General features: G+C 34.9%; 2 protein-coding genes across 2 annotated transcripts in view; one reads left to right on the forward strand and one right to left on the reverse strand.

Annotated features, from left to right (window-relative positions):
* Nucleotides 1-1009: 1009 nt before the first annotated feature.
* Nucleotides 1010-3319, reverse strand: nAChRa11 (nicotinic acetylcholine receptor alpha 11 subunit). The gene is made up of 10 exons (NM_001114299.1): nt 3268-3319; nt 2993-3189; nt 2775-2884; nt 2548-2728; nt 2134-2290; nt 1784-2087; nt 1561-1713; nt 1453-1508; nt 1296-1405; nt 1010-1222 (listed from the first exon to the last, which is right to left on the reverse strand). Exons 1-10 carry the CDS (start codon nt 3317-3319, stop codon nt 1010-1012), a joined length of 1533 nt encoding a protein of 510 aa, NP_001107771.1.
* Nucleotides 3320-7458: 4139 nt separating this feature from the next.
* Nucleotides 7459-16224, forward strand: part of Fur2 (Furin 2) — a 68462-nt gene continuing 59696 nt past the window's right edge. The window contains exon 1 of the mRNA XM_964214.4: nt 7459-7737. The gene's annotated coding sequence lies outside the window, so the exon portion shown is untranslated. The remainder of the gene's footprint in view (nt 7738-16224) is intronic.

The raw sequence follows: 16224 nt of genomic DNA on the forward strand, positions 1-16224 counted from the left end.
CATGATAAACCAACATGAGAATTTTTTTGCTCAGTTTTATTTAAATGCACTATTATTAAACTAATTATTGCACCCAAGTTTAATTTTTGGCTAAAATACGAGCGACAGATATCACTAATAAGTAATAACAATATTTTCAAAGCTTACTTAGTTCCAGAAAATTTTAAAATTTCAATTTATTTATCTTTTAATAAAAGTAAAGGTGTGTATTATGTTATGTCACTGAATTCTAAAAAAAATGTTCTTTTAAAAAATACAAAATTTGACCCTTCGTGCCATTTAAAAAAATCAAGTAAGCTTTGTATTTTCAAAATAAACGACAACAAAAATTTGAAAAAGCTCTCAGATGATAGAATTTAAACACTTTTAACTGTTTCGCAAATTTTAAGGTTGTCTGTTGAACCGTTTTGAAAATATTTAACTGTATCCTTACTTTTTGGCCACTCTGTATAAGTCACTTAATTACTTTCGGACTACCTCAATCAGATTGAAGTGACTGCTACTAAAATAAATATTTGTTTTTAAAAAATTACAGAAATAAATTAAGATCATATTTATACTGCTTACCTAGTATACCTAATAAGTATTCTTAAATGAAAAGTATTTCTTAAGTGAAAAATAAATAATAACGTTAAAATACAACACCACAAAAATAAAATAAAATCTAAAAATAATTTTAATGTTCAGATTACCACCCCAAAATTTTGCCGTGCACCCTTTGACCCCGCTTACGACGGCTCTGCCCTTATCGCATGGTTGTGGTTTCATGGACATGAGCTGGGAAGGATTTTGAAAAATACAAATGTTCTAACGGTTTTTATTGTATTTTAAGCACATATAACATTTGGTAACAGAGGCTAGGTCCACAAAAGTGTGAAGTGTTTGGGTAAAAAATTGTGCGATTTTTGGAAAATTGCCCCATAAAACATTCAAAAAGTAGTTGTGCTTTGTTAGAATTGTGCAATGGTCCCATTTAGAGGAAGAAGGTTTTTTGGTTATACCCTGTGGTTTATTGTGTGGGGATGTGTGTGCGCGAGGGGGGTATTTGGAAAATTTTCGTGAGAGGAATTTCGCTAAGTTGTTGATGAACAGGCACTCGGGTGTCGTACAAGGAAGGAGCTTGTAATATAATCCCGAAAGTTCCGCCGATGCAAGCCAGAGTGAAGACCCATAAAAAGAATCGATCTAGGACCATCGAAACAAACTTCCAATCTTCAACGATCTGCAAAATGATTAGAATTGATCGTGACAGGCGTAAAGTAGTGAGAAAAATGTGGAAATAAAACACAATTTACTTCATTATCTTTATCGGCATCTCTGATGTGTTGTGCAATAAACCTAACACCCTGCAGAGCCGAGAGAACGTTCGCCGACAGGAAACGAGGAGTTATATTCGAGGAGGACACTGAAACGGCAGAATTAAAAGGCGCAATTGCGCACGTTTTTACTCACTCGACGAATGTGCTTTCATTTTGAAATCAGTGTTGAATGGATCTCTCATATTCAATCTGAAAATTTACATTCTCATGGAAGAAAAAGCAACCGAGGCTGTTATCTCACTGCATTTCGATCTCGCCACTGTATCCTCTGGGAGGCAAACTGTCGTCATACTCAGGCAAAGTGTAAGTCGTCCGCCGCATAATCAGCAGTTTGGGCATGAATTGGAGGAAGATTTTTCGCACAATCGGCGACATTTTGTGAGTCGAAGGGGATCTGCGCCCGATTCCACCCGAAAACCACATTTTTGTGGCGTTCATTTAAAATTTTTCGTTTAGTTTCTTACCTGAAATGCACGTTGAGCACGCACACCGTGACCCATATGGACGAAGTGACCAAAATCATGGTAAAGAGGAGGTATTTGCCCAACAAAGGGACGGCCAACGAAGTCGGCGGAATAATTTCAGCGAGCAACAGGAAAAACACAGTTAGAGATAATAGGATTGAGACACAAAGTGTGACTTTCTCGCCCGAATCCGAAGGAAGGTAGAAAACAAGAACTGTAAGAAATGTGATCCCGACGCAAGGAATGATCAAGTTGACTGTATAGAATAATGTCTTGCGACGCATTGTTATCTTGAAAGTGATATCTGGAAATTAGAATTAGCGTCGGGTTTCAACGAATCGATTCCTTGCCTGAATACGGCTCTGTGCAACAAGGATAGTACTCTTCGTTTCGCGTGGCGGGGACTGCAAGGATGTCCCATTCGACGGAAAGGTAAAATTCGGACAAGTCAATACCGACTTTGACAATATTGTTGCCGGAGACTTGGTCCATGTGCTTCAAGTCGACCTAAACAAGCCGATTTTTTCGGCTCAAATAACTCGTTTTACTATTATTTTATTACGCGATGTCATCACACTTTATTGATGTTAATATAAAAGAAAATTACACTTTTATGGCGACTTTATTGAGACGTAAAACGTCGGAATCATTTCTGGTCAACATCAGCCAAATTTAATCAATTTTTTGCAAACGATTTTCAAATAAAACCCGCTTCTTGTGTGACGTTTTTATTAAAAGCGCCCCTTTCCAATAATACTACTTACTTGAAGGCCATTGTAAGTCCAAGAACCGAATTTCATTAGACAACTTTGCTCGTCGAAGGGAAAATATTGCACGTTTATTTCGCAAGAAGATTTATAGATCGAAGGTGGCTTCCAAATTACTTCGCCGGTGTAAGACAAAGTGGCTTTAGTCATCAAAGTCACCTCATAATTACCATCGGCACTACAATACCAACACAATAAAAAGAAAAAAACCCGCAAAAATTCACTTATTGAATAAAACGATGTCCGGAAGCCAAATATGCTCAGAAGGGACGTAAAGCATTTCCACACCGCCATATTCCTCCGGTTCCCACTTTAATTTATAGTCGTACCATCTCTAAAAAAATTTGCTACGCCACTGCCTTTCTCAAATAATTGTAACTTAGCAACCGTACGCATTTAATGCTTGTTGCTAAGCAACTCCGTTCAGTGGCGTGCTAATTACCTGCACCACCCATAAATTGGTCGTCATGACTTGATTTTTTAGGTTCATTTCGATCAATTGTGACAGTTTTAGGCCCAGCCATACAGTTAGAGTTTGCGTATGGTTTTCCACAGGTCTGATCAGCCGATTGTAATTACTGAGGAGGTCGTCGTATAATCGCTTAGCATGAGGATTAGCCTCGATGTGTTTGGAGGCTTCTACAAATTCGCCAATCACATTCAAATAAACCGATCACGTGTCCGAAATACACCAATACAAAAGAATTGTAGACTTACCAGTGGATTTAAACAGCATGAAAGTGAAACAAACTAATTTTATTAAATACATAACTAGGCTAATTAAGGAAATGTTGTTTTACTCCCACATCGCCAGGCGAGAAGCTGCCTGTACCAACCTGTGAACTGAAAATCAATTGAGCACATCTACAGCGCATGGACTTATAAATAAATCATCGAGAGGAACATTGCAAAAATTACAATCGGCTTCAGAATCGAAAATAATTTTTAACAAGGGTCAGTTTTTTTAAACACTGTATAACAATAAATAAAAATAAAAACAAACGATAAATTACGAATGTTGAAATTTTCATGTTGTTTACGACAAAAGACGTATTTTTAAAAAAAATACACAAGCTTTTAATAATTTAGCAACGCAGTATCCGAAATTTAATAACAAAAACGATTTTAAAACTGTGAAAAAAATGGGGACGTAAAGTCCCTTCCCGGTAGTTAAATTTTAAAATGTGAGCTTTTTGGGCCCGCTTGGCCAGTCCTGCCCTGCAGCCTCCGACAATAAAATCCGGTTTTATGGCAAATTAGGCGCTGTTGAATTGTTTGAAATGTTGTTGACTCTTGCTGGAATTTGTTCAAGATTAGTTCTTTCCAAATTTGGTTGTTATAGAGGCAAGCATACCGCACGAAATTAATGAAGAAGCTTAGACTAATAACGTTCTCCCACTAATTTATTAGCATAATCTCAAGACAAACAATTTGTGGAAGTTTAATGAAGGCCTCGCCTGTTTGTTTGTGAGCAATTTTGAATATTTTTGACATTGTGACAAGTGACATATTGACATATGAGTAAATTAGTGCCACAAAAACGGCCATTATATGCCTTTCGCCGACGAAAGTGAAAAGAAAAAGTTGTACGAATTCGATAGCAGCTACTTAACAGAGTTAAATCAGATCAGAACGCAGTTGAATCTTGTGACGATTTCTGATGACGAAGAAGACCCAACTAGTGACGTACAAGTGCCTCCCTCACCGAAATTCACCTTCAATGAGGAGCTGTACGACTGTAATACCGACTACATGAAAGAACTGAACGACATAAGGAAGCAACTGAATCTCAAAGAAATCGTAGAAGGTGGTAGTAGTAGTAAAGAAAGTGCGCCAAAAATCGAAACGAAAACACTTTTTATCAACAATGGTGCTGTTAGACGCAAGAAAAAGCCGACAAAAGTGGTGCAATTGGACGCGAATTACACACCACCGAAGAAAAAAAAGCGAAGCCAAGATTCTAGTCCTAGTGAAAATTCGTCACCAGTCCGGGAAAATCCGTACATATTTCCAGATTTCGCGCAGGTGAAAACTAACTTTTGTTCGTTAAACGTCCCGACTTGTGATTCCCCTGAAGAAAAACCCAAATCCAAGGTGACAATCCTTGTTGACGAGGAGCTCCAGTCTCTGCGGAGTCACAACACCTGCTTAACAACAGGACTGGACATTCCTCGAATATCAAATAATGTTCATACTTTTCCGTCCATCGTGCACATCGACAAGTGGGCAACTATTTTCACTCACGAAGCCAAACTGGAGATTTTTTCGCCCAAATCCTGTGACAGTAAAAGAGTTAGGAAGAAAGTGAGTTTAGGCGAATCGAAAGCGATTGAGACTTTCCCTCAAATGCACGGTGATCAGAAAATCGAAAATAAGATGCTGGAAGTCGAGACGATTTCTAGTCTCAATAATATGTATCATGTTAAAAGGAAAAGTAATGATGTAAGCCATGTGGAGACGGTCACTACGAGCGCTGATGATTCGAAGAGTGAAAGTGGTGAAGAAGTAAAGGTCGGATGTCGCTGTTTTTCTATTTGTTTCAATAAGAGGTCACCGAATTTTTTTTCCTAGGGTAATTTTAAGAATAATCGGTTTAACTAGACTAAGCTTATATCTAAATGCCACTGCTTCGGAAGTAAACTTTGAGACTGCTTTAACACTGGTTTTATTTTACTTTAATCTGATCAAAGTGGACTGTGGATTTGGAACTAAGGTGGCAACATTGTGCAAGATGATCTGGGACTATTTCAGTTAATGTAGCCAACTTAATTACAGAATCACGGGCTCCGTTAATAAAAAACTCTCAGCAAGATGTATCTTTAATAGGTACTTACTTTTTTAAATGATAATAAAATAAAAATAAATAATAAATAATAATAAATAAAAAAACTCTCAATGCTATTATTTCTCCGTGCGACTTTTCTGTGTCTATATATGACTTGTGTTGTTATACAGTTAGAGCAAATGTAGGTATTTAAAAGTTAAGTAGGTTATTAATTACACAGTATTACCACATCAAATACCATAACGGTTGTAGATCACTTATTCAGAAGTAGAGCTAAACTAAATATAGATTTTCAAGATAATTTAAGATTATAATAAAATAAATTATACTAAAAAAAATCAAATGAAATGAGATTTGTTATATTTATATTCTCATTTTATTTTATTTTATTTAGGGTGAATTTAAAGTAACGCAAAAAAATCATATTTTTGTTGTGGGTCGTTTTTTCAAAAAAAGAATTTTTGTAGATGTTACATTTTAACGCCATGGTAACATTTGTGACGTCACTGGTTTCTGAATAAAGACGCCATTTAATTTTTTTTTAATGGCAACCGAAATTTGTGGTTACTTGTTCATAGTATACTTTTTTATCTTCCTGGTACATAAGTACACAAGAATTGAAACAATAAATAAAACAAATCGTAAAAAAAATTATTAGCTGCTTCAAAACTATGTAAACGCCAACGTTTTAAAAAAATTAATAGCTGATATAATTTATCGTTTCAACGCGAGATCTAATCATTAATAACTATTTTGCATTTTTATCAACCTTATTTAAAAAAATATTGGGTAAAATGCATTGTTGGCGTTTATATAGTTTTAAAACAGGTAATACACATAAAAGGCATAATCTTTTTGTTTTTGTCTTATTTTATGAGGCGATTTGCTTATACAGAGTGTATCAGAAATTCGTGTGTTCATTTTACCAGTAATAAAACTCATCAATTACAATAACTTTTCTATATAAAGTTTTGCAAAAGTCTTATTTATAATTTTTACTGTTTTCCTCCTTTCTATTGTGCAAACGAGTCGGTCAGTGTTTAATAATTAGTTTATAGCACCATTAAATTGTTTAAATTGTCTGTTTCTATCTCAACAAAAATAGTTCGTCTCCTTTATTTTTGTACCCATAGGCGGGTCCACGTTTCAGTACGTTATCTTATTCCAAATTTTAAGTAAATTTGCGAATTTTTAATTAAAAAATTACAAATAAAAAAGATGTTTTATGTGTTGTTCTGTTACATGACACGCATTTCTGGTACAACTTTATTTTGAAAAATTACAGTTACAAGAACAGGAATTTTATGCGTTACTTTACCGATTTTTATTTTTAAACACTGTCAAAATTTACTATTTTTTTCCTGTGTAAGAAAGTTTTGACAACTGTTTGACATTTCTCAATATGAAACGTTAGATTATTTTTAACAGATTAAAAGCAATTTTAAGCGTTGCTGAGTCTAATTCGAAGAATGTATTGTTGTATTCAACACGTTTTCGTGTAAATCGGTTCATTTATTTCACCTCGTGGATGATAAATCACTCGCTTTCACTCGTGGTTTAATATTCCACTCGTGAAATAAACCGTCCGATTTACATTGAAACTCGTTAAATAAATAACACAGATACGTTTAAATAACTATTATATTTGAAAGTAATACGATTATACAGAGTGTTTATAAATTTGTGTTGACTTGACAGGTGTTAGCCCGCGGTCTTATGGGATTCAAACACTGTAATTCTACATTTCTTTATGGTTACAAATATTTCACTCAAGTAATGAAAAATTTTTAGTAGATACTTGGAGTCATATTGGAGTAATAGAGACTTTATAAATGTCAGCTAGTGCTTTAATAACACACAGAACATTCGCCGATTAATAAGCACCCCAAGACTATTAATCAAGCGAAGTTAATTAGAAATTTTGCAAAGTGTTGCCAATAAACCAAGTCTAAAAACCAAAAACAAAAAACTTGAAGCTATATTTCGCATTGCATTTAATGAGTCAAAGTAAAATACGTGTCTCGTTGACCATTTTATGAAATATTGATTGCTTGATTTTGAGTGTTGTTACGTCGCCATCTGGCGGTGCGCATCATCAACTCCTCGGCGCACACTGCCTTCACGTCAAAACACAATCTAGTGTGCAGTTCGCAGCTGACAGTCTGGTTGTCTTGCGAACTGCTGTCTGTCATTTCGTCGACAATGTTTTCGTGATTTTTTTAAACACACAGTATACGATTGTAGTTCGCGCCGCCCGAAATGCATCCCTTGTAGTGCAGCTCGAAATATGCTACAAGCGGTCCTGTGTCGAAAATTGTGCGAGTGTTGCCAGCGATCAGCTGGAAAGTGTTTTTTAGAAAGTGGCTCTGCCGTTTGTCAATTTCGCAAGAATTCGACTTTCGGTAAGTTTTTTTGATATTTTGGGGCTGTTTCCGGTGTGGGCGAAAAGTTGGGTTAGGAGCGGTGGCCCCCGTTTTGGGGCGAAAAGCGAAAGTTAAATCGTACAAGGACAATCACTTTTGATTTGAATGACGGTAATCGGGAATACGACGACCTCAAGTGCGTGCAATTAATTATTCTTCTATTGTTGATAATAAATACTGCTTATGCTCGGATGTCTCATCGCGAGTTTCATAACAAAACAATATGATTTACTTTCATTTCTTCCGTTCGACATTTGGAACGAATGAAATCGAAACCAAGACAGAAAGTTCCGCAATAACACTCAAAATATCGCTTTAAACTACATATTTCTCAGTTCGCGTATCATTCATTGACCCAGACTTGTTTTTTCCAATTTCCTGATAAATTATCGCATTACTGATGCACAAACAACGCATTTCTTGGCAATTAACGCGAAATTATTGTCATATAGCCTGTGATTCAGAAATTAAGTTGGCAACGTTCAAAATGTGGTACCAACTTAATTCCCGAATTGCAGGCCACTCTGATGCTTAGAACTTGTTTACTCAAAATTGGTGTTTTGTGGCATACATTTCACGCCAACTTGATTTTTGTGTCAACTTAATGGTAAAATAATTTGAATAAAATTGAAGGGTATACCAGATTGCGTTCTGAATATTTTATTAATGGTGGAGTAATCATAGAATACAGGGTACCTGCTACTCTTGCGAAAAAGTAGATTTATGTAGCATGTTGTTTAATTTATTTATTGTGTATGTCTCAGTTATTTTTTATTAATTTTTTGGTGGTTTGTGATTGTGGAATCAAGTTGGCAAAATCTACAGAATTTATTCTTCAAGGTAATGGGCAAATAATTGTAACCAAATTACGAGAAAAATCAGGGCCGGATTGAGACGAAGATTAACTTTTTGTTTTATTGGCCTGGTGGCTGAAAGATATGATTTTTTTGGTTTTCAGTTGCTTTTTTGTAAAAAATTGCGATGATCATTATACAAAAAAGTAACTAGAAATTAAATTGTTTACATTGATTACATTGATTTTTTTTCTCATTTAGTTGAGATGAAATTGGCATTGTCCTGGAGAAGAGTCTGAGAGCTGCAATCAGTGCAATCAATTTTATGGAATTTATGGGATTTAAAAATGTCATTTTAAAGACTGAGAGAATTATAAAAAAGCTAAAAAGGTTATATTATTAAAAAATTAGTATTTTTAATGGTTTTATAGAGGAAAATCCCGTTTTTTGTACAAAATTTTATGCACAATAAATCAGCAACAAATTGAGTTATGTTTTTGTACGACCCATCATTTATCCTTTCCCCTGAAAGGGTTCATTATCGTTAATTCTATTCCTCCATTATTGACAGTTTGACGAGTTGATTAATAAAATGAAGAAGACAATAAAAAATTACTATAGGTAAAAACTCCTGTTTTGTGTTTATTCAGCGTGAAATACGTTTTGTTTATGCAACAATGTCTAAATTAATTACTCGTAATTTTGGCAGAATAGTAAATGAAATCCAAAAAGTAACTTTCACTGAATAATCATAAATGTTACCAATCAAATTGCCCAAAACCAGTTTCCTTCCCAATTCATGAAATTTATTCATAGTTTAGTGAAATTGATCGAGTTGGTTGATTCCACGTCAAGAACACCACCCTTGTATGTATTTTTCCAAAGTTGATTTAAAAATGCATTAAGGACGACTGAAACGGTGTTAAATATGTGAAAATGCAACACACGTTCTATTTTCACCTGTGAGATGTGGGTTGGCAACAACGTTGCCAAGATGCAACGACGTTTTATGACGCAAAAATGGAGCACTTTTTGGTGTAATAACAGTAAAAGTTTTGAAAACACCTTAGACATGGTTATGAAATCGAAATTAATGAGTGTGATGGTAAGCTAGTGGAAAAAAATGCCAGACTTCCTTCCTCTCTTACATTGAAAAATTATGATAATTTTAAAAATGTTATTGAAATCGTCGCCAGATCTTGACTTGTTAAGTGAATGTCTTGTTTGGTTTCTTTGTGAGGAACCATTGAAGCATTGAAAGTGACCTCAAAAATTGTTTGCGTTATTTCACATTGAAATTTTTCGCCAAAATAACGCAACTGATGCTAATTGTGTCAATTTTTTTCCATCCTCTTGTCCAATTTGCTTAACACCTCCAGATTTTTACGAATGTCCGAATAAAAAACATTTATGAATAATTCATTTTGGTTCCTTTTCTCGGAAGAGAATCCGTATAAATTTTTAAACAACTTATAAGTAAGTAGATACGGATGTTTAGGAGTTTTAATGCATTTAAAAACACAAGCGTCTATACCACCGGCACTCTCGTATTATTTTCTCTCCCTGGTTTTATCCAAGGTTTTATTCACTTACAAAACTGTAAATCGTATCGCTTTACTTTTACTACTTGCATAATAAAGTTTTAGCTTATCGTCGGTTAATTAAAACGAGGGATTTTATTAAAAGAGGTAAGTAGTGAAATAAAATTAATCTCCCCGCTGTAATGCTGAAGAACTGTTGGCGATTTTTTCCAAAATGCTTCGTGACTCAGAAGATTATGTAATTTTTCTGTGACTTTTATGATTGTACTTAACTTTTTGCAACTTTGGTAAAAGTTATTTTAATTTTATCGTGGATTAAGAGAAAGTTCGAAAAATCGAACTAACGGTTCGTTGTGAAACTGTGCAGTTGTAAAAAGTCTCAAAGGAGTCTTGCAAACGGGACACTAACTTTAGTTGTAACTAAACTCGAATCGAAGGAAATTGTAAATTTTTTATAACGGTTGGAAGATTGCGACGGGAACTTTTCTGGATGAAAAACAAATATTTTTTCCCCTTGTTTCATTTTATTGTTTGACAATTTATTATTGAAGTTGTTGACATGAGGTAATTAGAAAGAAACCAGAAAAATGTCGATGAGTAAAAAATCAAGGTTGAATTATTTATTGCAATTTCGAAATGCCTCAAAATGTGTGCTTTCGAAAGCGTTGCGGTTGTGATATTTCACATTTCGTCCCAAATTTTTCCCCGTGTTTTGTCACGCTCTTTTTTCTTTGTGCCTCGTTGATTACATCCTTTGAAGTGGATGAATCTTCTTACGTCAATCGATAGAAGAACTTCCTGCACCGGTGAATCCAGCGACCTTGTCTCTAATAAGCCTCATTTTTTTTCTCTTCATCTCTCGTTTAATTACATAACTGTGTGAAACCGCACCGATTCGCATAATTCAAACGTCAAAGTCGTGATGAAACCTCGTCCTAAGCGGCCTCCAGGCCTCAAAACTACGGTGTTAGTGGTTTGATCTTTTTAAAACTTACTTGATCGTATTTACGAAGGTCTGTGCAAATTCCCACGGACCAGACACATAACATCCCTCTTTCGGACCCGAATTAATGTGCTTTTCAGGGGGGCTACTAGTCTTGATAAAAGCATTTGGTACATATCAAGGCACTTATCAATCAAAAAGCGCGAAGTTGCCTCCAGGCCCACCGTTTGAAACTCGGTTGTGGCAGTATGTTTTTAAAAGGAAAAAGAATGCTAAAATAAAAAATTATGGTGTTACTTTAATTACTGAGTAGTGGCCATTTTAATTCCATGTAGTAGAAATACATAAAAATTACATCAAGCGATAGAGCAAAATTTTACTTTTCTGTTGTTAACGATTATGATAAGGCAAAATATTACTTATTGATAGAGACGGTTTTCCCTAATGATTCAGCCTGTGTATTTGGGAAATATTTCACGTCCGTTGCGAATTATATTACATTCTCGTGCCTATTATTGTGAAGAAATGTGGGTGGATGCGATACGAAACGTGTTTGCTTTCTCTGTTTTCGCTTTGACAGACGAGAATCCGAAAACGAAACAAATCAGAAATGATAAGAATTTAATTATATTGTCATATGTGTTGTTAATGTGGGTCACAGTGAAAACATGTCGACTTACGTAATTTCTGTTTGGAACTTGAGTCAATTATGCAAGAAATCAAAATAGTGTGACTGTCGCCAGTTACTTTTTTAATTAGTGATTAGGTGCTTCGTTTTTAGCAACTTGAAACGGTTCAAATGATTTTACTTTCGTTCATTTTTTGATTTTTTTTATCAGAAACGAGATAAGACGGTCTGTATCTGAGTTGGCGGAATGAGATTTTCCTTTATAAATTCCTTGAATGCACTTTGAACGTCCAAAACGCGATAAGAGGCTTTTCTCGCCGTTGACTTACCTGTTATTTTTCGTCTGTCAATTTAACTTTTCCTCTTTTTTTGTTAAACGTAGATTTACGTTTTCTTGAGGTCCGTTTTTTCGACCATAAACTAGCCCCGAGTAAAATTTATATGATGGTGGCAAATCCTCTTATGAAACAATGGCCAACGTACACATTCTTTCCTTCAATTTGCTACTTGGGGCTTCATTGTATTGCGAGGACAGTGTCTTTCTGGGGGAAAGACGATTTTGGCTTTAAATTATCGTCTGTGGTGACAAGATCAGATTTGTCTCAGACTTGCAGATGATTGCAGCGCGTTTTTTTAAAGGAAACTGTTTTGATACCTTTCAAAGAAATTGCCTGCGTCAGAGTTCAATAGAAATGATATAGGATTTTTCTTAGTTGCTTTGTTCCCTTGTCCGGATTCGTTCAACCGTTAAGAAGGAAAATAAGTAAACCAGTAAGTTCGCTTCCGATTATTTCATGTCTTTGTTATTCAAGGTGTGACGTTTTTATCCAGAAAGCGGACGTTTTCTCAAAATATTGCACGGATTTCCCGAACGCATTTCCTCGACAAATGGATACTGACAGGCAAGGGTTTTCTCCCAAAAAATCTCGCTTCACACTCTGACTTTGCCTTAATTTGTTTTAGATCCGACGACCGCAAACTAAACATGTGTTTTAATATGTTCACTATTTCAGGAATTAGGTTTCATTTGCGATAATTAAATTTCGTACAAGTCACTTTACGTTTACATTAGGAGGAAAATTAACTTAACGGCTGCTGCATTGCTGTAAATCCTCCAAACTGAAGCCTGTCTGACCTTTCAGACGAGTGAAATTTTCAAGATGCCTAAAAAAATCGATGTGAAAATGTAAACTCTGCAAATCTAATTTTTAACAACAAAGCGGATTTTATCTATTTTATGTGCGTGCGTAAATGGATTAAAACATGAAAATTTCATGTCACAAAATTAAACGTTCGAGGCCAAAGACGTCATTGTATTCCATAAAAGGTTCGAGATTTTATGATGAATGTTTCCAAATAAATAAATAGGGAGATGTGCTTACGAGGAGGCGATTTATTAAATCCTTTTATAAAACTTTGGTATTGTCACCTTAAAAGTTTTATCCGAAACTTTCACAATTACAATTAAAGTTTAGCGAATGATCAATCATCCGAGCTTTGTTTAATGTGTTGTACATTTTTCTTCTCCGAGAGCCGTTTACGACAATTCAACCTAATAAATATTTTCACTTGGACACCCCGTATAATTAGGTTAAATGATCACCGGAAAAGACGAATAGAACATCCTAAATGCTTGGAAGGAAGTGAACTAAGCAAAGCTTCCTTGGCCCGGAGCAGCGACGGAAACACGGTCACAAAATTATAACCCGGAGCGTTTATTTTCATCAATTTTTTTGAAGCTAAATAAGGAAGAAGATCAAGTGACATTTACTCGCGAGCGACCTTAAATTTCTGACATTTTCCAAACTTTACGTAATTAATCACGACACACAAAAACCGTCTATTTTCTGGCTTTTCGTCGTTCGTTAACGAGGACGGGAAAAACCGTCCAATTTGCAAATCTAGTTTTTCGTCTAGAAAAATAGGATTGAAGCGGCGTTAAGCCGCTGAAACAATCGAATTTGTTGAATGGTAGTGGTCACTCGGAAGCTTTTATAGGTGTCCATTAAAACCTCCCGAAAACAATAAGTAAGTTTATTTAGGAAAAAGTCAACTCGAAGCAGGAGGGCCACTTCAGTGTCTGCCTCTTTCTCAAAGTGCTACTTCACCATTCCCATCTAATCCGGCCTTTTTGTTATCTTAGGGTTAGAGAAAGCATTATTGCTAGGTATTGTATAACATTGCAAAAATTTCTACGCAGTGTTCACTTTGACGGCATTAATGGCACTTTAATTAATCAATTTTGTAATACTCTCGTTCGAAACAAATCGACGATTTCGAATGATTAACGTAGATAATAATTTAGTGAGGGCAGGTCAACGAGTTGCGTTTATTGTGAGAGAGGATTTCAAACACAATTAAATTTTTTAAATTAGGAAAGCTCGAATCGCTCCCGATGGGGTTGTTTGACCAAGAGATATCAGGGAATAACTCTTCTGTGACAGGTCTAGAGCGTCACATTTTTCCTATTATACTGGGTGTCAAAAAATCCTATTTAACTCCTCACACACATGTGAGGTAATGGATTCAAAGTTATTCTCGTGGAAATACATTTGTAAAAAGTAAAATAAAGGGATGACGCATTTTCCATAGTCTTCTATTTTCCTGTAGTAATTTTTCTATAGTCATCTGGGATTTATTTTTTTTATTGGTAATCTATTTCGCTTATTTAAAAAAATGCTGCAGCGTGTATAAATTCAAACGCGCTTTTTTTAATGTGGCCATGGCAACATCAATAACCCAAGAAACGTGAAGTATGAATGGCATATTTTTAATCATTTTTTATTATAATGACCATCAATTCCATGACAACGAAAGGTATACTGACATCACATTAATTGCTTCAAAATTTTGAAATATTAATATCAGTATTTATGATTTCAAAGTGTGCTAATAAAAATATAACGTAAAGTATTTGTGGATAACTGGTCTTTAAAACACGCGCGTCTTTTCGAGCACAACGGCGTAGCAATATCCACTTATACTTTAATATACAGGGTGTTAGGGAATGGCTTAGCAATATTTCGTATGTGAATTTGTCGTGATCAGACGAGTTAAAAATCCTTATATCATTTATTAAAAAAGTAGGTACTTTCTTCAGAAATTTTTATTAACCCACCTGTTGAGAGCCACTGTGTGGCTTTTGGTAGTTTATTTGCAGTTATTTTTTTCATTAAACATAATGGAGATGGTGGCGCATGGGCGGTTTGAGAATTTTTGAAAATTGTGGCTAACATGTTCATTTGTGAGGGAGGTTCAAATTTCAAATCCTGGTCCTGTTAAAAAAAAAAATTTTGTTCGTAAAATTTAATAATATCACAAACTGAAATAGATGAATAACGTAGTGGACCAAGAAATTGATTTACCTCTGCTGTTTTGTAAATATTATTAAAATTTACGCTAATTTTTATAATTCTAGAGCAGCGGTTCTCAAAATTTGGGACTTTAATTTCAGAACGATTTTTTGGGAAAACTATGCATTTTTGATTTACATAAATTTTGCTTATACGATTTCTCTTGCCATTCTCTATCTACCTTTAAATTTTTGCTAAACCATTTCCTAACACGCTGTATTATTTTGTGTACCAACACTCTAAACAAGCATATTATGTTGGCATCGCGTATCGCTATCGTTGCTATAATTTTTTTACAATAAGGTGACTATATAGTTTAATCTGTTACCAGCCCATAAACTAAATTATGAAAAATTGTGTCGTTGTTTTTGTTTTTGTTTTGAGTTATTTGTTACAAAACATATTTCTCACATTCGCAGCTCAAATTGCTCATTTTCTAAACACGTTATTAGGTAAATAACCATTGTAATTAACTATTGTAAAATTGGGGATACTTTGGACTTTTTCCGAGTATTGCACCTTCTTTTGAGTGGTCGTCGTAATGAAGTCTGATGTTTAGTTCAAAGGTGACAATAGTAAAGTTTGACAGGTCTTATAAATCATGGCTTTACGTCTGGCAATATTAAAACTTTTCTTCTCTCCTTTGAGTTTTTATCAGTGTAAATAGTTGGCTTTAAAGATATTTATTTAGAAGCATTTATCATAAAAGTTAGAAACCCGTTCCGCCGCCGCTTATAGAATATAATGTGGCGTCTTTTGTCACTAATCGCGTTTCTGAGTCACATTTGTGTTATAAAACGGTAAGAGCTTTGAAAGCTGGGCGAAATGTAAATAGGAGTATGAATTGTATCAAGCAAGAAATAAACTTTAATGTCATTCCACCTCCATTTTGCTTTGTCGTGTTGTGTAGTATGTGTATACGTTCCATTCCGTAACTTGCTCACATTTTAATTTAGTTTTCCACGAAGAAGTGTAATTTTTACTTTGGAAAAGTGTAACTTGATTTTTCCGACGTTCAAAGAACGAGAAAATCGCACACCAGACGGGGCTTCTATTCGCTTTAATAAGTTTGCATGTGTGCTTATTTGCATCTAAATGTGTTGTCGCCGCCGTATACAAAGAAAAAAAACGAAATTGTGGATTAGAAAGGTTTTTTTTTTTCATAGGGTGTAAATGTCGCTTCTCATGTGCGTTATCAATTGTTTGA

The sequence above is a fragment of the Tribolium castaneum genome, chromosome 4 (assembly GCF_031307605.1).
Source record: "Tribolium castaneum strain GA2 chromosome 4, icTriCast1.1, whole genome shotgun sequence".
Lineage (NCBI taxonomy): Eukaryota > Metazoa > Arthropoda > Insecta > Coleoptera > Tenebrionidae > Tribolium > Tribolium castaneum.